Here is a 25,436-nt window from a genome sequence, read left to right as displayed (position 1 = left end):
AGATTTTTTTAAATTTTTCTTTTCATTTATTCATTTATTTACTTATTTAATTTTGCAACCAGGGAAAAGACAGAATCAGGATGGAGGTATGGATATACCTGCCAACACCCATGTCCAGCAAAGAAGCAATTACAGAAGCCAGAGCTCCCACCTTCTGCTCCCCATAAAGAATTCTGGTTCATGTTCTCAAGAGGGGGAGGGTTGGTAGGGGAGCATGACCAGAGGGCTCTGAACTCCAATTCCATCAGGACCGAAAAAGAGAACAGTAAAGGAGACTCATAAATAGTAATAAGGGTGGATGTGACTTGGAAGGGAATAGAGTGCAGGACCGTAGGAAAAGAAATGATTTTTGGTAAATATACACAAATATAGACAGCTAGTCAACTGATAGCTACAATTTAGGAGAACTTCTTTTTTTTTTTTCGAAAGGATAAATGAACATTTTATCAGAGTGTTGCCTTTTAAAATGGCTAGCATGAAACCTCCAATAATCTGATCTAAAGGAAAAGATTTACCCACTGGAAGATTTTCCTAGAAACACACCCCCAGCAGCTTGAGACAGTGAAGTGTTTAGTGGGATGCACATCTGTACTGCAGAGCGGCTGTCTGATTTGTCAGAGCGGTAAATTCATCGGCAGAAACACTCTGGCACAACGCTTAAGTGTAAGAATTGAGTTGCTCTTTTGACCGAGACTGGATATCTTGCAGCTCCTGTTCCTCCTTTGCTTTGATATCCTGGTAAGCCTGCATTTTGCTTGCATCCTTTAAGTAAGCCCAGTTAGAAGACAGTATCATGAGGAAGTGGATCAGGGCAATGACAGTGGCACCAGCTCCGGCACAAGCCACAATGAACAGGTGGTAAGACATGTAGAACTCACTGGTGTTGCAGATGTTCTCAAGAGCAGAGCCGCATATCCTTCCTGGGAAAGCATTCCAAGGGACGATGCCATATTGCCGGACATCCACACAGATCTGCTCCACACCAGCCGTCCCATTGGTCTGGGGTGACTTGATGACTTCACAGGTTGACCAGATGTTGTAGAACATAAACACAGGAACGGCAGAGAATCCAAACACACCCAGCCAGGCCACTCCCAGCACGTAGGTGAGGCAAACAAACATTCCGCTGATGCATCGGCCACAGGCGGTGGTCTTGAACTCCCCGTGCAGTTCCTTCACAGCACTGGTGGTGTAGAAGCCTTCTGCCAGCAGAATGATCCCGTACAGGAAGAAGAAGGACGCGATCCCGTAGATGACGTACTGCATCAGCTGAATCACTTGGCTCAGCAGGGCGTGGTCGTTGGCGTTGGTGGAGAAGTGCTGCTCCAGAAGTGCCACGGTGCCGGCCAGGGCCACGTGGCCACAGCCGCAGAACAGGGCGACCCCGGAAAAGCAGAGGATGGTGGCCACCAGCGAGGCATAGGGGACTCCGCCCAGACACTTGATGCAGCACTCGAAGCAGCTCAGTGAGGACACGAGTTGTTCCGGGCCAGGTGGCCCCAATCCTCGTGGTGGTGGTGGGGTGGGGTGGGTTATTCGCCCCTTAGGAGAACTTCTGTAGCTTCCACTGGAGGGAATGGGGCCACAGCACTCTGGTGGTGGGAAGGGTGCACCATGCACTTCCCAGCAAATCAGTAGATACCTAGGGAATCTAAACCCAAGTGTGTGACACTGCTGTCCTCATAGTGTGAAGGTGACTGTCCCCACAGGCAGCTCAAATAAACACAGAAGACCAGCACAGGTGACAGAGAGGGCAGGGAGCCAGGGAACCTCAAGGTGTAGCCTCCTCATCTGGAGAGAGTCCTATTGTTTATCGCCACATCTGCATCTGCATGTCTTTTATGAAATCAATCACATTTCAGTAAAATACAGATACCTTGTGCTGGGGGAACCGCATCATGTTTCTGCAAAAAAACATCACAAAACAAAAAACTTACATGGCTAAAGCTCTGAGGTCCCAGGTTCAGTCCCCAGCACCACCATCAGCCAGAGCTGAGCAGGGCTCTGGCCTCAGTTTCTCTCTCTCTCTCTCTCTCTCTCTCTCTCTCTCTCTCTGTCTGTCTGTCTCTTGTCTCTCTCTCTCTCTGAAATGAAAATAAAATATTTAAAAAATATAGATGGCTCTTCCTTGTGGAGACATAGTGTATTAAAAATAAGCCAATATGCTTAGAAAAGCATTCCAGACCTTGAAATTGGTTTTCCAGTAATACACTTCATCCTGTTTGAGCTGAACTGTGAGGATTGGAAAGCAGAAAGGCAGACAGGCTTCTGGTCTTAAATACTTGCATTAAGTATTTTCTAGTGCCTGTTAATTTAAGGTGCTATCAATATCTGAAAGAAAAATGTCTCGGTCACTTTAGAGAGAATTGCTTTTATAAACTGACTTTCATTTTACAACAATCATTGACAACCTGAATACAGTCCACATTTTATATCTGACATTTATGTTTACTTATGGATGGTTTTGTTTGCATTTCAGCTGACAAAAGCATTCTTCATAGCTTTGTCATGCCCGTGACCCTGGTTCAAAACCTGACACTACACAGGAGTGTCACAGGGAGAAATTCTGAGGGCCTCTCCCTCTCCTTCCCCCACCTTCTCTTTCCCCCTCCCTCTCTCTTTTTCCCCACTCTTTCTGTCCCTTTATCTCCCTTTCTCTCTCTCCCTTCTCCCCCATTTCTCTCTCTGAATGGAAAAAGTCAATTTGAAATAATTAAATCACATGTGTTTGAGGGCTCCAAATCTAGGAGAAGAAAATAAAATCTCTACAAAAAACAGATTCTAAATACTTCTCTGCATCAAGATGCTTTGCTCTTCACAATGTACACTATGCGCTTTATACAAAAATCAATATTTGTATTTTGGATTTCCACCAAAACATAAAACTGGACCAATGATGCAAAAGTGGCTTTAAATCAATCAGATATGACTTAATAGGGCAACTGATTCTATTGCTTGACATTTGTATTTTTATTATTTTGGCTCACAGCTTTATTTCCTTTATGACCGTGATTCAATAATGAGATTACTCTTGTGTTCTCAAAGATTCTGATAGGCCCCAGAAGGCATCAGACTCTCGCACTTAATTTCTGGAAAGGAGTCTTCTTATTGACTGACCTAGATTCTGTGAAAAGTGATTACCTGTAGGAGGATAGTGCATAAAAATATCAATAACCCAGCAATGAAGCCCATGTTAATGGCTGCAATTAGGGAGTAAAGAGTTTACAAAGTAATTTTCAGTGTGTTTCTGTTTTAGTCTCGGTTATTGTCTAAAGTCTTAAGTCTCTTATTTCTGGATGTGTAATGCTGCCCACCTAGTTTGGGAAAATAAAGAGGCTAATTTCCCATCTGGCACAGAAATGAAAAATTCCCAGGCAGAATAAAGAAGCAGAGAAAACCACTGCAAGTGGTGGACTCCCAGTGTCCTGGGTGGAACCCTAGGTGAACTCCGACTAAGCCAATCAGCTCTCATCTTTTGATACTGTCGGTACCTTGCTGGACTCTGTAGCCAATCAGCTTGTGACAAGCCCAGCTGGAAAACAGACGAAAAAGACTGAGTGTTGCCTTTGAAAGATGTTGGAGCATGGTAGGAACTGATCTGGAACCCAGAAATAAGCGTGGCTCCCTTCCTTCTACACTGCCATAGTCTCATTCTTTGGTTACACTTGAGCTGTGACACTGGAGAGCTGAAACACGGATTCTTCCATAACATGTTGGAGACCCCAGCGAGATCTCTCTGCAGCACCCTGTCTGGGCCAGACCAGGGCTTCAGAATCGGAGGGGATGGCCTTTGTAGCAACAGAGAAGCACACACCCTCAAGGTGAATCTTAAGGTCTCCATCCATGGCAGGACTGAACCTCTCTGAGGATGGCAGTTCTGTATTCTGAGTGAGAGAACAGGAGCCATATGTAAGTACAAAGAATCTCACAAGGGAGATAAGGCCCTGGGAAAATTAGAAACTAGGCCAGTAAAGTCCACTGGAAATTGATCATACCAACAGCCAGGCTGATTGGCTGCCAGCCAGGGGAGAATTTGACCAGGAAGGGGGCCGGTTTCACCACTATGGAAAGATGGCTCAGTCAGGAATTTTAAAGGGGGACTTTTAACTTCTGGTATGTGTGCGTGAGTGAATGTGTTGTGAGTGAGTGAGTGAATAAATGGAGTTCTCTGTCCTCCTCCTCTTCCTCCTCCTCCTCCTTCTTCCTCTCTCTCTCTTCTCTCTCTCTCTCTCTCTCTCTCTCTCTCTCTTTCTCTCTCTTCCACTGTCTCTCACTGACCATGTGAACTCCAACAACTGCAGGTGGAATCACTCATGGAAAGTTGCTACACCATGTCTTCTGCTAGGTTTTTGGTAGGGTGTAAGCCTTATAAATCAAGATCACCAAAACACCTACCCATTGGGAGTTTATTGTGTGGGGAAGAGTTTTTGGAAGAGGGCAATTAAATAGGACATAGGAAGTTTCCAGAAGTTGTCAAAGGATTGAGTCAGTGATAGAAACTGGAAAATAAAGAACACAAAAACCAAAGACCCCAACTATCACTTACATTCCATTTTATGGTTCAAAGTAGTCGTGGAGTAAGGAGCTCTGAGAATGGGTAATTTGGCCTCATCTCCATGTTTGACAGAGCAAGATAATGATGCACTAGAGCTCGTGGACTGGACATATCCTCCTGTCTTCTGTCATAGTCAGCTCTTACATTTCATGTGTCTGTGTATCTAACTCCACCTCAGCTTCCTTACTGTTGAAGCAATATTGCCTCTAACTCAGAGAGAGGGGCTTGAACCTGGATTAGACATCATAAGACAGCAGCCTACCAAGTGAACTCTCTCTCCAGTCCCTGTCATTATCATTACTTTTTAAATTATTTATTTATTTATTGTTGGATAGATACAGAGAGAAATGGAAAGGGGAGGGAGAAATAGAAAGGCAAAAGGGAAACAGAAAGAGAGATACCTGGAGCTCTGTTTCACTACTCGTGAAGCTTTCCCCCTGCAGGTAGGGACCAGGGCCTTGTACTCAGATCCTTGTATACTGTAATTTGTACACTTAATCAAGTGTGCTACTGCCTCCCCCCACCCTCCCTTATTATTTCTATCTAGGCATTGAAATGTCTTGTATTTTTACATAGGGAAAAAAAAAAGCCATATCGTATAATTATTATGGGAAGAGCATACTCCACATAAAATGTAATAAAGACCTTTGTAGATTCAAGCAAAAGAAAATATGATGTGATTAAAAGCACTGGGAAATATTGAACAGAGGAAGCAGAATGCTATCTGGGTCCTGAGGATGTTGTAAGAACTACCCAGGATGGTTGAAGCAGCCTGTACTAGCAGACAGGCACATTGGAGATAGTTTGCTTAATAGGCTATAGGCCCCTGCTGGCTTATAATGTTGGGGCTGGGGAAAGAGCTCACTTCAATGATGTGCTTCTTTGCGATGTGTTCAACTCAGGTTTGAGCCCAGCCACTGCTATACTGAAGAAAACTGTGGTGCTGTAGTCTCAGTCCCTCTCTTTTTCTCTCTACTTTTTCCTAAATAGAAAGAACAGGTAGTTGGCATTACGTCTTACAGAAGCATAAGAGATGCGGACTATAGAGATAGGAATAAAGACTGGATCTTAAACACCTGATGAATTCGAATAACTGGAGCCCAGGCTACCTTGTAAAAATACAGATGAAAGCTATAAGGTTTGTGTGCAAGAATCTATGACCAACAGCTGAGCTGGGGTTGCTATTGGAAGGGAATTGTCTGAAAGGTGGAGTTGGTAAGTGCTGGGAAGAACGGGAGCATTACTAAAGTCAAGGGCCGCATGGAACCTACTCAAAATAGACTTCCTAGCTTATTTCCACATGAAGACTCTTAGTTCCATCTGTTCTTTTCCTCCACTTGGGCTCCTCTTTATTGAACAGTTTGCTTTATATCTTGCTGTCTTTCAGCCACAAAGTTTCAGATGCTACCATAACACTATTTTGACCTCTCTAGGCAGACGACCTCACCCATGCGTCCTGGAACCTCACCCCTCCAGAGCCCTGCCCCACTAGGGAAAGATAAAAACAGGCTGGGGGTATAGATCCACCTGCCAATGCCCATGTCCAGTGGAGAAGCAATTACAGAAGCCAGAAATCCCTCCTTCTGCTCCCCATAAAGAGTTTTGGTCCATACTCCCAGAGGGATAAAGAATAGGGAAGCTTCCAATGGAGGGATTGGGACAGGAAACTCTGGTGGTGGAAATTGTATGGAATTATATGCCTGTTATCTTACAATCTTGTTCATCATTATTGAATCACTAATAAAAAATTTAAAAATGACAGGAGCATTAGTGCTGAAACAACTTTGAAGGGACACTTCAGGGGATCAGACTTTTGTGATCAGAGATGATTGTATATTTCAGATACCTGATGATGCTACCAAGTTCGTGTATGTACTGATCATTATACTCAAACTGTAAAGGTATTTGCTATGGAGACACAGAGAGATACAACATAATGAGTAAGAGATAAAGGAACCACACGCTTGGCTTTTTGAGTTGCAAAGCTATAGGTGTCCCTAATCCATGGAATGTATTTATTTGATCAACCCAAATATGACTTTATCCTTTGGAAAAGTCTTTTAAGCTGCTCAGGTACCTGAACACCACAAATAAATTCTAACTAATGTTCCTTTTCAGATTAATTATGCTGAATAAATTGCATATTTTACAAAGTAAACAAATCTAATGATTTGTAAACTTCCTTCTGCCTGCTGTGTGTACTACTGTTTATCTGCAGAACTGTCACCATTTTATTGACTCGTGCTGGGAAACACTTTTCCTCTCAAAAAATATAGTCAATGAATTCACTGAGTCTACTGCTATACCACCCTGAACACGCCCAATCTCATCTGATCTCCACGAACACACTGAACTGTAGTTTGGTGGAGAAACTGGACCACAAGATCCCACTGGTATCTATCCATGTTGGCCTGGTCTATGGTGTTAGAAAAACACTGCTGTGTAAGATATAAGACATAAGGTTAGCCAAGTCAATTTTGAGAGCTTAAATCCATTACCTCAAAAACCAGGAGCCAAAAAATTAAAGAGTCTCTAGACAGGTCTCTGGATATTTAAATCTTTCTGTACTGAATCACTGACAGTGTATTGTCAATGGAAAGCTCTGTTTTCCTGTTAGTTTACTATTTGTTTTCTATTCAAATCTCAATTCATATTAATAGTGCCTTGTCTTACTCTTATCTGGAACCTTTAAGTCCCTGAATTAATAGACTTAGAAAAGATAAATTCTGATAATTAATCAAACATTAAATATGCATAAACAAGCACATATATCTCCCATATATCTATATAGACACAGGCATACCCCCCTCACACATAGTCATCATCCATCTATTTTTGAATGAATAATCAAAAATAAAGACAATAAGATAATCTCCCCTTAACTGACTTTTAATATACCTTTATATACTAAAGACACTTAAAGATCCGTCTTGCACTGGAGCAACTTCAAGCTTTGTTTTCCTCACAGACTTTTACCTTTTTCATGTCAGCATGGACTCCCATTCCTGTGATGGTTCTCAGAGCTGTCATATTCACCAGATTTGCTGCCTTAAAAAAAATTGCCACCAGGGTTAACCCATAGTGAATCCACTTCTCATGGGACCCCTTCACTTTTCTTTACTTTTCTTCTCCTCTTTTCTCTTCTCTTCCCTTCTCTTCTCTTCTCTTCTCTTCTCTTCTCTTCTCTTCTCTTCTCTTCTCTCCTCTCCTCTCCTCTCCTCTCCTCTCCTCTCCTCTCCTCTTCTCTTCTCTTCTCTTCTCTTCTCTTTTATTTTCCTGGTAGAGAAAGAGAGAAAATTAGAGGGGTGAGAAGAATAAGGAGTGAGAGAGTGAGAGACATCTGCAGCTTTGCTTCACTGCTCTTGAAGCTTCCTCCTGTTGGTGGGGACTACAAGACTGAATCCTGGTCCTTAGCATGGGAATGAGCATCCCTTCTAGAAGGAATAAAGTGACTGTTAGGTGGGAGCTTGTTAAAGGAGTTGGTGGTCCTAATTACAGTACTTATTCATTTAGGAAGCCTTCTTAAATATGAAAAATGCACCTCTGGGGCAGTGCCCAGGACTTGCATACCAGAGGCCCCAGACTTGATCACTTAACACCACTAATAGCTAGAACTGAGTCCCACTGTGGCTGAGAAAAAGAAAGTAATATAGATAAAAAGTAGGAAGGATGGAAAAAAAGAAGGAAGGAAGGAGAGATCAAATAAAGAAATAAAATAAATGTACAATAAAATTATAAGTTGGAAGCAAAAATAACTATATAAGGTACAGGGAGGGAACTCAGTGGCTGAATGTATGATTTGCATATATGAGGCCCTGGGTTTGACCCCTCGCATCACATCTTCCAGTGCTATAGCAACTCTCTCTTCTCTTTTCTCATCTAATTTTAATTAAATTAAGAATCTAAATATATATATATATGGAATTAGAAGAAAAATAAATTAAAAAATTTTAAAGTATTATTGTACAAAACTCTGTGTGACCTATAGCAACATCAAAAAGATTTGATTGATGACCACCTAGCGTACTTCCATATTACTTGTGTGTGTGTGTGTGATCTTTGTCTCTATATTGTCCACTGACCTCTTCACATGACAGCAACATGCGTATCTGAAATTAGGATCAGTGGTGTTAAGAACTTAAAAGTTTCAGGGAAGGTGGCCTTGCACCCAATATAGCACACACATTACCATGTAGAAGTAGTCAAGTTCAAGTCCATCATTCTCACCTCAGTGAGGAAGCTTCACACGTGGTGGAACAGTGATACAAGTCTCTGTGTGTGTGTCACTTGCTCTTACTCTCTGCTCCTTCCCTCTCAATCTCTCTCTGTGTACATCCAAATAAAGAGAAAAAGAAAAAAGAAAGAAAGGGAAGAAGTAAGGAAGAAAGAAGAAAGGAAGGGAGGGGGGAAGGGTGGGAGGGAGAAATGAAAGAAGGAAAGAAGAAAGGAAGAAAGGAAAAAAGATCCTATGCCAGAAGTGGCAGAGGCAGCAAGTTCCACAGCTATAAACCTAGTGGAAAAAAAAAAATTCGGGGGTCAGGCAGTAGTGCAGTGGGTTAAGCACACGTGACACAAAGCACAAGGACTATCCCAGTTGGAGCCTGGCTCCCCACCTGCAGGGGAGTCGCTTCACAGGCGGTGAAGCAGGTCTGCAGGTGTCTGTCTTTCTCTCCCCCTCTCTGTCTTCCTCTCTCGATTTCTCTCTGTCCTATCCAACAACAACAACGTCAACAACAACAATAACAACTGCAACAATAAAAACAGTTTCATTCATTTCCATAATGCATTATTAGTAATGTCAGATCCATTCTGTGGTTTTGCCAAATTTGGAGAAGTCTCTGCCAAGTTGCTTTCACCTTTGATTAATTAAATATGTGTAATACACATATATATATATATATGTAAAGTTTATGTTATGTAAAAAAGACAACTTTTACCAATTCTAGTATGAAATTCCTATTAAAAAGATCAGACATTCATACTTTATTTACTTTCCTATATATGTTGTACAATTAAATTCTTTCCTGAAAGGCAAGAACTTGCCTTGGAATAGAGATGATGGAGTACAACACACTGCTTAAAATTTTTCTCTCTTTCCTCAGACTAACTGCCAACATTTGTGCTACAAACTCTATTTCCACCTCAGTACTCACATATTAATGTGTCATATAGTTGCTAAAAATGTTGATATCATTACGTGACCTTGGCTCTGTCCTAAATCCAGAAGCAGGCATTCTTGGGTTTTCGTAATCCATTGCAATGGGAGATTACATGTGAACCATACCCAGACAAGACTGAGAATCACCACCATGCAAGTCAACACTGCCACAACAAATGTAAGTCCTACTCAATACTGATTAACAACTTGGGTTGAGAGACAGAGAAAGAGAGTGGAGAGGAAGAATTAACGAATAAACACTCTATATAATTACCCTCTCCTATTTGTTCATATTCATGGAATGGTCATTTTAATCTGGTACTTTGTTTATTTTTAAGAGATTCACATTTTTGCTTTAAATAATGTGGCAATAGTGTTACTGGTAGTTGATTCACCCGCTAGGAGGACAGTTTACCATGTAAAGACCCTGGGTTTGAACCTATTAGGAATGCCTGGGGGTGTGGGTGGGATAAACTTCATGAGCAGTGGAGTATTTCTGTTGCTCCTTCTACTTGTCTATCTATCTATCATCTGTCTATGTATCTAAACAAATAAAAGCATGTCCAGCAGTAGTGGTGGATGCACCAATCAGTAGTGACAAATCTGGTGGAAGGGAAGAGAGAGAGAGAGAGAGAGAGAGAGAGAGAGAGGGAGAGAGATGAAGATGGGCTATAGAGCCAAGAAGAATTTTGTTGTTTTGGCTTGGTTTTAGAAACGTAGCACAGGGCAGTGGATATGATGTGAGATGAGGGAATTAAGAGCTTTGAACCCTTTTCATCTAGAGATAACTCAGAAAGACTGGAGTCAAATTCCTACAGGCATGTGTTTTCCATTTGATGCAAGTATAATCTCTCTAATTTTACAAGGTGTATTTCTTATCATATAACATATTCTGGTTGCCAGGTTCTTTTTACTATCCACACATACAATTTAGCAGGTTGTTTTTCTTTCTTCTTCTAGTTTATTTTTATAGCTTCACTATTCATTTGTTAGAATTAGTTCTCAAAGCTTACTTTTTCTGAGAAAACAAGCATGAAAATTAATGTAAAATATTATAAAGAGAATCTTTTATGTCCCACCTACACATCATCAGAATTGGCGTATAGCAATTTCATTTTTCGGTATCTGCTAAAGATACATAAAGGCTCGTGTTTTAATAGCTTCTATGTTTCCCCCTTTTACTCTCTCTCTCTCTCTCTCTTTAGAAATTGGGAAATTGGAGGCATTTATTTCTCATCATGTTCTCTCCAGGGTTTTCTTCTCTTTCTTTTTTTTTTTTTTTGCACATTTTGACAGTGTCATTAAAGCTATGTCTGTATGTGTCTCAGAGATTTTAGCATCCCTAGCTAAATGGCTTCACTATTTTCTGAACCATTTTATCAATCCATACAAATATTTTTAAAACTATTGGTTTATATTGCTTTTACACTGAGAGCTGGTTTTAGGATATTTTAATAAAAGCTTGACAGGGATGTTATGTTTCTAAACTATCAAGGTAGAAAACAAAGAACAAAATTCTCTCTTCACACCTATCAAGGAAGGATGAGAGGTTGTATCCACAGAACAACACTGTCTTGTAAGCCATTATTTCCTATAAAAAGCAATAAAAATAAAACGAAATTAAAAATAAATGGAAAATTAATATTAGGGTGATATTATGGGAAGTCCATTCCTATATCTACATTCTAAATTCTACATACATCCTTAGATACTCCATGGATTGACCCCAACACCCTCACAGAGATACTACTCATCCCCCACTCATCATCTCTTTGCCAGCACATTTTGGGGCTCTACATCAGAAAATGCAACACCTTTCTGATCTCAAAGTTGGACAAATGGAATCATTTGGCCAAGGATCTCTCATTGCAAACATTCTGAACTTTGCTATAATTTCAGATCCTTTAGTTTTTACTTCCTCAATAGCTCTTCATTTTCATGTACATTAAGACCATAATTAAAATTTATTTTTATTTGTCTGACCTGCCATCAGCCTAGGTCCTCCTCCAATATCAGGCATCAGGACCTGTAAGACCCTCCAATTCCCAGAGCCCTTTACTTTGGGGCAATACACCAAGTCCAGTCCAGGTTCTGATTTGTGATTTCCTTTCTGATCTTTTTTCTCCACTTCTGTCCATGAGTGGGATCATTCCATATTCATCCTTCTCTTACTGGCTTCTCTCACTTACCAGGGTTCCTTCAAGCTCTGTCCAAGATGTGGGAAAGAAAGTGAATTCATAATCCTTCACAGATGAATAGTATCTTCCATTGTGGATATATACCACAGCTTACTCAGCCACTCACCTGTTGTTGGACAATTAATTGCTTCCAGGTTTTGGTTATTAAAAATCATGCTGCCATGAACATAGGTGTACACTAATTTCTTTGGGTGTATTTGGTTCTTTAGGCTATATCTCCAGGGAAGGAATTGCAAGGTCATAGGGTAGAACCATTTCTAGCCTGAGAGTTCTCCAGACTGTTCTCCACAGGGGCTGGGCCAATTGACATTCCCACCAGCAGTGCAGGAGGGTCCCTTTGTCCTCACATACTCTCCAGCATTTGTTGTTACTTCCCTTTTCTGATATATGACATTCTCACAGGGGTGAAGTGGTATTTCATTGTTGTCTTTATTTGCATTTCTCTGATAATGATTGGGGCATTTTTTATTCATATGTCTAAAATCTATCTTTCAGTGAACTCTCTTCCCTCTTATCCTGTGTGATATGTGGCTACCTACTTTCTAAAATGGATGAGTCTTTTCACCCAGTATTTCAAGCCCTCTCTGGAGAAGCCTGACACTTGAAGAAGGTCACATTACTTGTCAAGTAGGTATCCTTTCAACAGTTGAATCTCAAATTTCCTCTGAGCATGGTTATCTTGTAAAACTACTTTTATTCGTTCTCCTTGTTTTTCCCTTCTCCTTGGTAGCAATCCCATCACTTTACTCACTCAAGTCATAACGGATAGCCTTGCCTCATAATTCAGGTGGTGACTAGAACGTGTGATATGGGGAAACTATTATTTCCACCCACCCACACAACTGCACTTCTCTTCTTTTTTCCTATTACAGTGGATTGAATGATTTGTTTATTACTAAAACCTGGTAGCTCCAAATCAGTTGCATGTTCAGTGTATTCTTGGATTACATTGGTTCTTTTATTATCCTCTCGCTCCTAAGTCATCAGTGTCCACACTTGTCTATTTTATGCCAAGCACCTCATAAATATGTTCTAGTGTTGTACTTTATAAATAAAAAGAAGGAAAGTCTGAACCACCCTTGGCTACCATTTCATTACAGTTGCAGTTTCACCCTAGCCCTTCACAGATGAGTTTCTCCAGGTGCTTGTCTATATATTTGCTCCTCAAGAGAACATATTCTTGTTTCTGCTCTTCTTACTTCATGGAAATTACTCTTTTCAGTATCACCAATAGTCTCCACATTGCTCCACAAGGGTCTGTTTGGGGATGTTTTTATTTATTTTTTATTTTTCCCTCTATTGGGGGATTAATGTTTTAAATACAATAATTTGTACATACATAACATTTCTCAGTTTCCACATAACAATACAGCACTTACTAGGGCTTCTGTTACCCTTTTCCACAGCTTGTGCTCCCCACACACATCCCAGAGACTTTTACTTTGATGCAACACATAACCTCAAGTCCAGGTTCTGCTTAGTATTTTCTCTTCTGATCTTGTTTTTCAACTTCTGCGTGTGAATGAGATTATCCCATATTCATCCTTCTGTTTCTTCTTTATTTTACTTAACATCATTTCTTTAAGCTGCATACAAGATGGGCTGAAAATTATGAAATTACCATTTTAATAACTGAGTAGTATTCCATTGTGTATATCTACCACAACTTGCTCAGTCACTCATCTGTTGTTGGACATCTGGGTTGCTTCTGGGTCTTGGCTATTGCATATTGTGCTGCTATGAACACAAGAGTACACAAATCTTTTTTTAGTCATCCTACATGTCTCTGTTGTTGTTTTCAGTATCTCTTAATCTCCTTTTGAGATCTCTTATTTCTTTCTTAGTTTTCTCTAATTCATCTTCAATCTTGCTAATTCTGTTTTCTGCTTCATTTATTCTATTCGCTCTCCCCTCTGTTGTTTTCTGTAGCTCAGCTCTTTTGTTACCCTGTTCTGATACTGATACTGTGTTAGCTTGTTCAGCTAGTTATGCTCTTAGCTCAGCTATTTCAGCTTTCGGCTCTCTAATTACCTCAAGATAGTGTTTTCTTTCAGAGTCTCATTTGTTGCTTTTCCATTTCTGATGACATTACTTGCAGACTCTACCTCACTCCTGTGACTAATTATTCAATTCGCATTTGGATGTTGATTTCATTCTTCTGTGCTTCTACCTTTCAGGGGCTTTTATCAGAGGTTTTTCCCTGGTTCATTTCTCCAATGTTTCTTCTTGATTTAACCATTGTATATAGTATGCTATGAGGTCACTCTCTCGGTACTTTTAAACTACTGATCACTCTTGCCTAGATTGACTTGTGTCTAAAACTTAAAGGGTTCACAGCAAAACACTCTCACATTCAATTTCCTGGTGCACAGCAGTGGGAAAAGATCTTTTGTTCTCTTTTTTAATATCTGAGACCTTATGCATGCATAATTTCACCACTCTGGGCTGAGTTTTGAGATACAGATGAAGAGATACTATAGCACTGAAACTACCCCAAGTAGCCCAATACTCCTTGGCACCAGGAGCTCAAATGCAGTTCATATGCATGACAAAATATACCTTCCAAGTAAGCTAGCTTGACACACCCTTTTTTTTTCTTTTGTGTACTAAGTTTGGTCTATTCATGGGTATTACAACCTGCATGTCTTTGAAGTACAAATCAGATGAATTTTGGATGTAAAAGGATCCCAACTAAGTAGTGACAATAGTAGTAAATGATAATGCCAGTTTTGAGTAGCTAGTGACAAGGGAAAGTAGAAATGCACATCCTGAAAGACTCAGATTGTCACTGCAGCAAATATATAAGACTGTGTGTGCGTGTGCGTGTGTGTGTGTGTGCGTGTGCGTGTGCATGTGCGTATGTGTGTGAACTAGAGCTTCACCACTCTTCTCCATCTTTTTCAGAGACAGAAATACAAACAAAGAGACAGAGAAATAAAGAGGGGAAGGCACTATGGCAACAAACACTTCCAATGCAATAGAAGCTGGGTTCAGCTGGTGACTGTTCACATGACAAAGAATGTACTCTATCTAGCTAATCTCTCTCACACTCAGCTAGCTCCCATGAGTTCACAAAAGAAGCCAAATCCCTGGATATTAGGATGGATAGAATATGAAATTAGAAGTTAATTTCTTTAGAGTTAAAACTCACAAGAGGAAAATCCTAGGAACTTAAACTAAAGAAATTGATTTTCAAGTGAATTTAACTCTCAAATTCTAACATCAATGAAAATCCCAGAAATAGGAAGGGCTGGGTAATCAGTATTAGAGTTAGAATTTATCATGAAAAATGCCTTAATCCATTTTGTTGCTGAAGTTTTTTAATCTTGTAATTGAACGTTGGAAAAAAAGTCAAATGAACAACTTACCAATGGCACATCGAGAATGGGAAGTACAGGTCATTTATAGATTTGGATGTCATTGAAGTGATTTTGTTTTCTTAAATTCCCTATAAGGGGAGTGGCCAATGCATAGCACCCACCAACATCTGCTGTAGTACACTTTAATGATCTATATCTACATAAAGAAGCAGGTTTGGACAAAATTTCTTGACTACACAACCTCACCCACACTTGAAACTCTGTTACTCTGTTGGTGGGGAACAAAATTGGTGCAACTACTAAAAGCAATCTGAAGTGAGCTTATACAAAGAAAATGAAAATGTCTTATGATTCTTTATGACCACTCCTAGCATATACCCAAAGGACATGAACACATTAATTGAAAAAACTATCTGCATCCCTATGTTTCCACCAGTACTACTCACTATAACAAAAATATGGACTCAGCCTAAATATACATCAATGTTTTACTTAATAAAGATGTTATGAGCATGGCAGGGTGGTGATGCACCTTGTTGAGTACACACAGGACAGTGTACAAGGACCTGGGTTCAAGCCCTCAGTCGCCACCTGCAAGGGGGAATCTTCATGACTGGTAAAGCAGTGTTTCAGGTATATCTATTTTTCTCTCTCCTCACCCCTCACCTCTTAACTTCCCTCTGACCTGATCCAAAATAAAAACATTACTTATGGGTTATATACTCATTGGAATACTACCAGTGATTTAAAACATAGGATTGCATCCTTTGTTACCCAAAAATGAGGGGACTGTGCTATATGAAAGAAGTAATGAAATGAAAGATGACTACTCAATGATTCACTCATATATGAACTGTATAGATATATACAAACTTGTAAAAGAAGTTATTAATTAAGTCGTCTCTTAGACCATGCAACAGCTACACTGGGCATTGGAGGGGAGGGTGAGGGGTACACAAGAATATTTCCAGTGGGTACAGTGAGCTGGATACACACAGGCTTGGTGTGGAACTGTATACTTCTGTAGCCTTAGAAAGATGTAAATAAACTACTGCTATTTTTTAAATTTAGCAACCATGAAAGTATCACAGGCATGAGGTCCATAGTTCCATGTCCCATAATGATCCTCTGTCTCTGTCTCTCTGTCTCTCTGCCTCTCTCTCCTCTATCTTTTTCATTAATAAAGAGTACTAATCGCATGTACCCACTCAAGGATCTGGGTTTGAGACCCAGACTCCCCACCTGCAGGAGGGAAGCTTTACAAGTGGTGAAACAGGTCTTCAGGTGTCTGTATTTCTCTCTCTCTCTCTCTCTCTCTCTCTCTCTCTGTCTCTCTCTCTGCCACCAGGTTTATCCCTGGGGCTGGGTTCTGACATTACAAATCCACTGTTCCTGTGGGGCATTTTTTTCCCATTTTATTGGATAGGACAGAGAAAAATTGAAAGAGGAGGATAGATAGAGAAGCCAAGAGACAGACACCTGCAGACCTGCTTTGCCACTTGTGAAGTAACCCCCCTACAAGTGGGGAGCCCAGGCCTCAAACCAGGATCCGTGCATAAATCTTTGTACTTCTTACTATGTGCTCTTGACTAGTGCACCACCCTCCAACCCCCTTTCTTTTTTCCTCTTAATCTTCCCCTCCTCTCTCAATTTCTCTTTGTCCTTTCCAATAAGATGGAAAAACCGGTTGCCAGGAGCAGTGGATTTGTAGTCCCAGCACTGAGCCCAACCCAGTGATAACCCTGGAGGTGGAAATGAAGTGTTGTACCTTCCCTTTCTCTTGGGATCTGTAGAGAACTCCTGTCCTCCTCTGCTAGCTCTTACTCCACTCCCCTCACCATTTCTCCATCAGAGAACTCCTATGGACCTGTGGTGCCTCAGCTCCCTTGGTGTCAGAGCAGGGAACTCAAAGCCATCCGTCCACTGCTGACACCTGCACTCCACTGTGACATCTCAGGCTCCCCTGCCAGCACCAGGATGCTTATTTCCCCATAGGGAACTGCCTGGGAAAGTGTGAGCTCACAGTTTTCTGGCTTCCTGTTCTAGTAGGTGTCAGTCCCAACTGTCTTTAGTGAGAAGGGCTGCAGAACTCAGGGTGCTACCACAGAGCCCCAGCAGTTTGCAAGTTCAATAGAAGTCCACGATTCCTTTCTCCTCCAGACCACCATGCATCAAAACTCATGGAAAATGGGCTCCTCCATAGGCAGGCTCTGAGAGCTGCTAGTGCTGGTAGAAATACCGAGTAGTTGCTAACGATTACTAAAAGTACTAAGGGTTGCTTCAGGGAGGAGGGAGTCTGAATGAATGTCACTGTGATGTAAACCATGGCAATTGAGACAAATATGCCAATGTTTTCTTGTTACGTTTCCTCTAAATAAAAGTGATTTGCAAGAAGTCAGACAGTAACTGACAGGAGAAGTGAGCAGGAGGGCTGCTTTAAAATCGGGATTCATGGTTTTTATTTGCTTCCTCTTACCAAGTAGAAAAGACTAAGAAAGGAGAATCTCTGTGGAATTTGGAAGCAGGAGGAGTCTGTGTTACTGAATTGCTGAAAGCCTCAACTTTGGAGACATGCTTTGCCATTGTATCGGAAGTCACCTGAGAGCCAAGCAAGAGAAAGGATCACTTTGGGGTCCCAATTACAGACAAGCACTTTCTGCAGGGTAGTCACGCTTTGCACAACTGCTGTAGTCAGAGAAGCTATAGGGACACAGACAGCTGTGGGGTGCAGTTTTCTAGAATGTGGAGGTCATTTCTTCTAAGAAAACTGCCAAGATTTCCCACTTGCTCCAGAGATAATAGCCTCATTAGCAATTTCTCTTGGTTCTAAAAACCAAATTGCATGCAGCAACTACTCCACCTGTTGGTTTTCAGTCTTATAAAATTCCAAGACTAGCCTAGACTATGATTAATAACTCCTGTCACCAGTTTGCCCTCCTATCTCCAAAAGGAATGGAATTTGAATTGATTCCAGTAAAGTCAGTGTAAAAGCATCTGACTTCCCTCCCAAAACGACCCTCTGGAGTTGGAAAGTGAGCTTACTGGGTAGAGTGCATGCCTTGACATACACATAGCTCAGGTTCAAGTCCCAATATTACATGGGTGCACTGCAGCATAACTGGAAGTTCTAGTGGCATGGTCTATCTATCTACCTCTATTTTTTTTTATTGCTCTCTATCTTCCCCCTCCTTATTCCTTGCCTCTTTATCTCTGGACTAGGAATCTTTTTTTTAAATACTTATTTACTGTTTTGTTTGATAAGACAGAATGAAATTGAGAGGGGAAGGAGAGATAGAGTAAGAGAGAGAGAGAGAGAGAGAGAGACCTGCAGTACTTCAACTTGTGAAACTTCCTCCTGGCAGGTAGGGACTGGAGGTCCTTGCTTACAGTAACGTGTGTGCTCAACTAGTTGTGCTACTGCCCAGTCCCCTGGGAATCTTTTCTTCAGCGAGATGCACAGAACCCCTCTGGGATATCTGACAGAACCTCCCCCAACTCCAGCACAGTAGCTGAACGCACGCATGTCTAAAACAGTAGCTCTCTAACCCCAGAGAGACTAAGCCCTTGTGGATGGCCCAGGGCATCTGGTAACAGTTTTAGGTCATGAGAGGGTTTTCTTCAGCCCATTGCTATCTCAATGAATTACACCTCCTTGAACCACCAGTACTTCGGGACACAGGGGGCCCCTCTGGCTTCAGCAACCACAGGCTTTGTGTGAGTATGAATGGATTTGCCACCTTACAGGGTTCTGAGGCCCAGCTACTGCTTATGGAAAACATCTCTCAAGACTGAAGATTCTGAGCAAAACTGCAGCTCTCAGACGTGCTGTAGTCCTGGAGAGAAACAGCTGCAGAAGCTTTATTTCCCTTAATTTAAAAATAATTGATAATCGCATATAGTGGAAATTTCAGAGGGTTCTTGGGGCTTTTATTAGTTTATGCAAATTAACAAAATGAAACATATTTTTAAAGATTTATTTATCAATGACACAGAGAAAGAGAAAACAAGAGCATCACTCTGATATATATCACATAGGGGACTGAGTATGGGCATTCATTACTGTATCTGTCCAGATGAAATCTGTCTAGAGAGGGGAGAGAAACCAAAGATTTGGTAGACAGCAGGACTTGCTTTTGTGAGACTCCAGGTTCAGTCTTAGCCACCTCAAGTACTGGAGTGATGCTATAGCTCCTTTCTCTCCCTTTCTCTCTCTCTCCCTCTCTCTCTCTCCTCCTTCTCCCCTCTCTTTCCTATTTAGTGTGAAATAAAACAACTCTTTATTTTTGTCTTTGCTGGAGCCTCCCCAGCCTTGGCTTACTTTTTCCATTAGAAAGAGAAACATTCAGGGAAGTAGATTCCATAGGACCAAAACTTCCTCCAGTGCATGGGGACTGGACTTGAACGAGGCACACATGACAAAGGAGGTGTGCTATCCAGGTGAGCTATTTAATCTTTTAAAGTACGTTTTCATGTAAGCCTACATGTGTCTTTTATATTCTGATGAAGCTTAGATCGGGTAGGAGACTGGACAAAATAAATCAAAACTTGACTGGGAATCTAGCAAACACTTTGCTCTGCATTTTTCAGACCATTTTTAGGCAGGTCTGTGCAAGCCAGTGAGCTGTGTGGGTGAGAGGCCACAGCTGTGGAGGCTCCGAACTGAGGTCCCAGGTGAGTCAATTAACTTCTCAGAGTTGCAAATCGAGATGCAAATCTCAGATGGCACCACGTTCCAGACTGTTCTTCTAGAGATGCCCTCTCACAACAGCTGAGTAGGAGAAAATGAAGCCATCCACATCTCCTTAATAAGAAGCCAAAAACATAACCTCAAGAACTGATCTGGCAGTAACATCCTATTCTACTTCTGTTGAAGTTGACTTCATATTTTGTGTTTCGTTGTCTTTTTTAAAACTCTCCTGATTTCTTATAGATTGAATTGTGTACAACCCACAGACCTCTGTGAATAGAGTAGCTGTCAGTAATTTATTTTCTGTTCCCTCCTCTCTTCCCCTCAGCTCTCTTCTTCCATCATTCCCTTTCCCCTCCTCTCCTCCTGTCCTCTCCTTTCCTTTACTTTTCTGAATAGGACAAAAGAAGAAAATGGATATATACAGCAATAGGCACATAATTAAAAGATTCCATGTTGTGTGTGTAGGCCACACTTCGTGTTCTGCCCACTTCGAACTGGATGGAGCTTCCAGGATTCTTATCTTGGATTCTGGCCAGTTTCAGCGGTAAGAGATAGCTCTGTGTGACATCTTTCCTCTGCTGAGCCCTGCAAATTATAGGGGACTGGCAGCAAGCAGGCAGGACAGTGAGCATATGCAGGGCTCTCTCTACCGCCCACAGCTCTACTCAGATTCCCCAGGGAGGGACAGAGCTGCATCCTGGGAGCTTTGCTGGAGGAATAACTCAAGACAATGATTTCTGTTCTGGGCTGTGAGCACTTAGACCATCCACATTCCTGCAAAAGCCTCTTGGAGTTAAACCATGTGCTCTCTGTCTCTTTTCTAGGTGTAAAAATCTTCCTCAAGGAAATTTAGATTTCACATGTCCAGAATATTTACTGTGGCTTTGAAAGCAAATAAAACTCTTAAACATACATCAAGTCTGCAAGAGAGAAAAAAAAGAGTCAGCCCCAGACACTTCAGTGGAATAAACTTCTTCTTAACTGCAAATCTTCCTGAGCTGTGTCCCCTCACCTAGCACAGAGCAGCTAGGTCTTCACACAGCGCTATGTGTTTTTATTTTATTTTCAGCCACATGACTGTTTTATCAGTTTTGTATTTTCCTTAACTTGGTGCCGGGCCCCTGAGTAAACTCTCCAGTAATGAGGGGCAGGTGAGGGCTCTCGGGCTCTGCAGAGCAACCTCCCTTCTCTGCTCTTACTATTTTTCATATCATTTTGCTGGGGCTTTAGTGAGTAATAGGACAGTTATCGACACATGAGGACATTGCTCATCTTGTCATAACAGCTGCCTACAAAACACTTTCACGCCCAACTTGGGTCCTTCCCCCCTCCCCATCATGCACCAGGAACCCAAAACACCCTCACCCCCACCCTCAGTCCTCAGAGTCCTTTGTTTTAATGGGACACCCCAATCCCAGCCCAAGTTTTCCCTTTCTGTTTCTGATTCTTAAATTCCATTTATGGCTATGATCATCTGGCCTACATCATTCTCTTGATGACTGGTCTCACTTCACAAAATTCCTTCAAGCTCCATCCAAGAAGAGGTGAAGAAGGTGATTTCATCATTCATAACAGCTGAATAGTAGTCCACTGTGTATCTAGACCACAGCTTTCTCGGTCACTTATAGGTTGCTGAACACTGGGGTTGCTTCCAAGTTTGGACTGTTGCCACTTGGGCTTCTAGGAACATGGTTTACATAGACCTCCTTGAACCCATCTGTTTGTTTCTTTTCGATATGTCCCCAGGAGAGGAATTGTTGAGTAGGCTCCTATTTACTCCTGGTGTGAATGGGGAGCCCCTGACTCCATATAGACCCGAATCCAGCTTCAGGGTCTTCTAAGGGTTCTTTAATCTTCCATCTCTTCATTTGCATAGCAATGCAAATACACAATGACAATAGCCCTTGCCCATGTTAGCATAGCTCTATGCAGCAGATGTTTTCATTTGATCTTATAGGTGAGGCATCTAGTTTCTAACAGAGGAGCCAATTCCTCTTAAGCCAAGAAGAGCACATGTGAGCCCACAAGGCAGGTCCCTCCAGCTTGCGAGTTTCAGAAGGGACTGTCACAGCTACTTTTTTAGATGGATTAGACAAAACCGGCCTTCCACTTGCTAAGGAAAAAAAAAATTCCATGTATAAGTTCTAATGGGAAGTCTCTAGAACATTGTTCCTGTTTATAACATGGTGATGACACACTTGACTGCATGTACAAAAGAATGATAAAGAGAAACAGAACATTAAGTCCAACCTTGGCAGCCATCAACCCTGACAATCATAACTTAATAACTGGGAACTTTCCTAGTTTTTGCTTCCCTGTCCCACCCAGAAGCAAGCAGATAAAGCTAAATGTGACTCCCAAACTAATCACATAAGATAACCCCCTTTTTTTTTCTTTTTTTAAATATATTTTCTTTCTTTTTTTAATATTTATTTATTTATTCCCTTTTGTTGCCCTTGTTGTTTTTATTGTTGTAGTTATTATTGTTGTTGTCATTGTTGGATAGGACAGAGAGAAATGGAGAGAGGAGGGGAAGACAGAGAGGAGGAGAGAAAGATAGACACCTGCAGACCTGCTTCACCACCTGTGAAGCGACTCCCCTGCAGGTGGGGAGCCGGGGTTCAAACCGGGATCCTTATGCCGGTCCTTGTGCTTTGCGCCACCTGCGCTTAACCCTCTGCGCTACAGCCCGACTCCCCCGTTTTTTTCTTAATACTCCTCCTGCTTCTGCAAACCAACAGCCGCTAAGCAGAAGACTTATTACTCCTTTTGTTACCAGTAGCAAAGTGTATAATCTCCCTTCTCGCGCTATGTTCTCTGCGGACAGGAAGGATAGTGGCTCAGTCTCTTGCTGTAGCATTTACTGTATCTTCATTTACTTCAGCTCCGAACAACAAGGTTGATGTGGTCCGGGTGGTGGCGCAGTGGATAAGGCATTGGACTCTCAAGCATGAGGTCCTTAGTTCAAACTCCGGCAGCACATGTACCAGAGTGATGACTGGTACCCCCCCCCTTTCTCTTTCTCTCTCCCCTATCATTTCTCCCAGTGTGGTAGGGGCAGAGCTTGAAGCTTAAAGCGATCTTATTAGCTATTGACTAAAATTCAAATAAACAGGGGCAGGGGGGGGCAGGTGGTGGTTCACCTGGTTGAACCCAGGTTCAAGCCCTCACTCCCCATCTTCAAAGGAGACCTATGAAGCAGTTGGTAGCAGGTGTGCAGGTGCTGCCTCCCTATCCCCTCTTAATGGCTCCCATCAAATAAAATAGAAAAAAAAATGGGAAAAAAACTGCATTTCCCAAACCTTTAGTTGCCTCTCACTACCCAGGTGACTGTAATTAATCTGTCTTGGTCTTACAGATGTTCTCTTGCCCACAGTGCTCTGTGTGCTCCCGTTCCTCTGACTTTTGCTGTTCACCACACAATTGAGCAGTAGGTTATCTTGTTGTCTTCTATAATTGATTTGTATTTGCCCAGTGACTTGGTTTCTGTCAAAGTCTTATCACAGAAGCCACACCAGAACGTTCTTCAGAGGCTGAAATTATCACCTGACTAAGGAACAGATAAGAGGGAAACCATCACCCCATTGATCACCTCATCACTTTGTCCTGTGACCTACAAAGGAAAAGAGGGGACCGAGACCTAGAAAATACTTCGAGCTGGTTACACTGAGCCTCACAGGGGAAGCTGCTCTCTAACCTGTAAGCTTCTGGTGTGAACGGCCCCTTCAGGCTTTATCTACCCAAAAAGCAGCGCACATATAAGCTCCCAGATTTCCATGCGGTTGCCCAGCAGGGCTTATCTTTAGAGGTCAGGAGGACGGATGAATCTTTTCATAATTTCTGGAAACAAACAGTTTTATTTTTTAATAGAAAGTAATTATTTAATTACAAAGGAATAAAAATAACCTAATGACCAATGGGTTTTCTTCATCTGTTTCTTATTCAAACATCATTGGAACAATGAGGGTGTGTATGGGCTGATAGCTGTTATGAATTATAAGTGGTGCTTGTTGCATCTTTATGAATGAGAAATTAAATAAGCCTTCCATGTAATTTGAATGATTATTCCAGACAGTCAGAATGGATTACCAGTAGCTAAGAGATGCACAACACATAGCCACTCACTAACAAGTATTTCAATGGAAAGGCCATTTAGAAAATGTAAAAGACATATTTATTTATTTATTTATAACAGTGAGAACAGGGGCATCACTCTAGCATATGCACTGTGGGAACCAAATTCAGGACTACATGTTTCAAGTACCATGTTCGGCTACAACAACACCTTCTAGGCCACTGGAATTTTTATTAGTGTAGAATAGTTCTAAGAATAATATCACCCTCCTCCCAGACCCCTATGCATCTACCAGAAATACCCAGAAAATGTTGACCTCATGTAAAGAACTCTGGAATCCTTTTCCGCCATGTGGCCTGCCTCGACCTCCCCAGAGGCCCAATTGGGCCTGATTCTAGAACTGGCATGACAGGAATATGGAGGGAATAGGTTCAAACTACAGACCAAGCTGACAGCGCTGGATCCTGTGGGGGACCACGTCCAGTAGGATCCAAAGGGGAGAGTCACTGTCCTGACAGAGGAGTGAACTTATAGTAAAATAAAAACTTCTGGAAGCTTCTGGTTGGGATTTATCAAAATGTGGCAAATTAATTAGGTACATCATGACAGATGGAAAAATACTCAGGAGAGGGGCCAGGTGGTCATGTACCTAGTTGAGCACACATTTCACAATGTGGAAGGACCTGGGTTCAAGGCCTTGCTCCCCAGATGGAGGGGGAAAGCTTTGCTAGTGGTGAAGCTGGGCTGCAGTTGTCTCTCTGCCTCTTTCCCTCTCTATCTCTCAATACCTCTCTACTTCTGGCTCTCTCTATCCAGTAATTAAATAAAGATAATATAATTTTTTTAAAAAAAATAAAGAGACACAGGAGAGAACAGGCTAGCTAGACAAGTGGTAGAGCCATGAATCCTTAAACTTAGTGCCCCGGCTTTCAGCTACAATATGTGTGGGTCCCGGGAGAAATCGCATCTGGTGGGTCGAGGGAAAAGATCAGACAGGAACAGCATAGTTGAAGAAGGTGCAGGAAAGAGTGACCTTCAACCAATAGCTCACTTAAGTCATCTCTCATACCCACAGTCCCTTGTGAACTTCTGTCCTTTGATACAGGTCATGTCGTCAGCAATATGCTAATTATGTGCATAGCCCATAATTCCTTTTGCTTATGGTCAATGTATTCCCAACATGGGCTCCCAGATGGAGACCACCAGCTGGAGTTCCCTCCCCTTCCTGCTGCACACAAAGGCACCAAGACGTAGAGGTAGGATGCCCACCCAGAGGCAACACCATATAGAATCCAGAATCCCTTGCACATGATAACCTGGGGTCATGGTAGGTGCTAAGCCATCCTAGTTCTTTCTCTATTGCAAACCCTAGGAATCCCTGAACGTTCAGCTCCTGTGGAAGTGAAATTGGCTTTCTGCTGATTTGCATCTGATAAAGTC

The 25,436-nt window shown here is 41.8% G+C and overlaps 1 protein-coding gene across 1 annotated transcript; it reads right to left on the bottom strand.

Annotated features, from left to right (window-relative positions):
- Window positions 1-409: 409 nt before the first annotated feature.
- Window positions 410-1,466, bottom strand: LOC103111296 (neuronal membrane glycoprotein M6-b-like). Its single transcript, XM_007520570.3, has one exon. The coding sequence runs from the start codon at window positions 1,264-1,266 to the stop codon at window positions 658-660; it is 609 nt and encodes a 202-aa protein (XP_007520632.2). The 5' UTR covers window positions 1,267-1,466; the 3' UTR covers window positions 410-657.
- Window positions 1,467-25,436: the final 23,970 nt, after the last annotated feature.

This window comes from Erinaceus europaeus, chromosome 5 (genome assembly GCF_950295315.1).
Source record: "Erinaceus europaeus chromosome 5, mEriEur2.1, whole genome shotgun sequence".
NCBI lineage: Eukaryota > Metazoa > Chordata > Mammalia > Eulipotyphla > Erinaceidae > Erinaceus > Erinaceus europaeus.
This window is presented reverse-complemented; position numbering and strand designations above follow the sequence as displayed.